Genomic DNA, 1928 nt, shown 5'->3' with positions numbered 1-1928 from the left:
CCCGTGGGTTCGAGTCCCGCCTGGGCAGCGAGACCTCAACTCTACAATAAATCAAAAAATCAGCCGGACGTGGTAGCGCACGCCTGTAGTTCCAGTTACTTGGAAGGCTGAGGAGGAAGGATCGCCAGAGCCCAGCAGGTCGAGGTTGCGGTGGCCAGGAGCGGCCACTGCACTCCAGTCTGGGCGACAGAGTGAGACTCCAACTCAAAAATAATAATCATAATAATAATAATAATTTCTTTACCTGTAAAAACTTTTTTTTTCACAAAAAAATCAGAAAAAGTCAATTCTACTTTTAAAATATCAATCACAATTAAAAAACTGAGAGATCAACAGAGATTTTCTAAGTCAATGGTTCTCAACTGAGTATGGAGAAAGAAATGCCCTACTGAGGTCCTGCTGGTATAAAATATTATACTGACAGCAGGATGAAAGCTCAGAGATAGGAAGGAATTTGCACAAGAACAGGTAGGCACAGGTTTAAAAAGCCAAGATTAGACACCAGTTATGACTACTATGCTATTTTCTTTTGATTTTGATTGCTTTATACACAATTTTATTCTCAATAAATCACTCTGTATCCTATGAGAAAATGATGCTTCTCTGCCCCACTAACTCCAAGCTTAGCCAATTGAATTGTTTTGGAAGTGACATGTCTCACATCCAAGCAGAATTCACATATGGTTCTGTCAAAGCTCTCTTCTCTCATGTCCCATGATGCAGGGTGATCCTTCTATTTAGTGCCCAAAATGAAGAAAATACATGAAGCAGAATCTTAGCTGATATAGTCAATATATAATATAAATAAGACATCAATTTTTGTTATTATAAGTCACCAATGTTTTGAGATTGTTACTGCAGATGACTAGTAAACACTGATTAGTATACCCTGAAAACAGGATGTAAAAGCCAACAATAACTTTACTTGGAAATATTAAGTAAATCAAGGACATGCATATGTGTTTAAGGAATAAATATGTGCTTAAGAAACAGCTGCAAAATAAAAGAGCTTTATTTTAAAATACACCTAAGGATGATGAGAATTATTTTTAAAAAAACTTTCAAACATTCATTAAAATATATCTAGATTCTATAATTATGCTTAAACATAAAAAAGATAAATTAATCTCAATTTCAGCATATTTTCTCAATGCTGTGACTCTATGATAGTACCTATTTCCCAATTTTATTCTTACTGGTAGTCATATTTTTAAACTGTTACTCATAATTATAAACAATTTTTTAAAAAATCCTGTAATAGTAGCAATACAGGGATAAATAAATATCCAACTGCTAAATTCAATTAAAATACCACATGGATATCATTTCAACTTAACAAAGTAGCAAAAGTTACGAGCAAACTTGATTAATACCCAAGACAGCAAAGCTCTAGGTTTACATACATTTACTATTAAATGCTTTCATTGCTATTGCATTATTACTTTAGTAATAAAAAACAATGTGAAAAGTTCAGAATTACTACCTAGTCATACCTTATATATTTGATCAACTTCTTCTGGTTCTGGGCTGGAGGGCAATGATAGTTGAATGTCATGCAATGAACCACTTCCATCATGCTGTCAGAAAGAAGAGAAGAGAAACACAAGCATTAATACAATAATTGTGGAAATTCAGTTCAACCTGAATTTACCCCAGATCAAATGGCAGTATGGCAAAGAACAAACAGGATATTAAATTATAGAAATATCCTTTTTATCTATATGCACTAGTATAGAAATGTGAAACAGAAAAAAAGTGAGCCCAGGCAAAAAATAACCTGTGGAAATAAATAATATACTGTATGAGTAGTTGAAGCAGAGAGCCAGTGAACCATAGGAGAAATTCTTTAAGAATTTTAAGACTGGCCGGGCTCGGTGGCTCAGCCTGTAATCCCAGCACTTTGGGAGGCCGAGGCGAGTGGATTGCTT

At 34.7% G+C, this 1928-nt stretch overlaps 1 protein-coding gene across 1 annotated transcript in view; it reads right to left on the bottom strand.

Annotated features, from left to right (window-relative positions):
- Positions 1 to 1928, bottom strand: part of LOC110596451 (serine-rich coiled-coil domain-containing protein 2-like) — a gene marked incomplete at its 3' end in the record, with an annotated part of 100834 nt that overhangs the window by 33489 nt on the left and 65417 nt on the right. Inside the window, exon 5 of the mRNA XM_021717072.1 lies at positions 1494 to 1577. Within this exon, the coding sequence (XP_021572747.1) occupies positions 1494 to 1577 (84 nt within the window). The remainder of the gene's footprint in view (positions 1 to 1493; positions 1578 to 1928) is intronic.

Source organism: Carlito syrichta, unplaced genomic scaffold (genome assembly GCF_000164805.1).
Source record: "Carlito syrichta isolate Samal-C Ts95f unplaced genomic scaffold, Tarsius_syrichta-2.0.1 Scaffold309262, whole genome shotgun sequence".
Classification (NCBI taxonomy): domain Eukaryota; kingdom Metazoa; phylum Chordata; class Mammalia; order Primates; family Tarsiidae; genus Carlito; species Carlito syrichta.
This window is presented reverse-complemented; position numbering and strand designations above follow the sequence as displayed.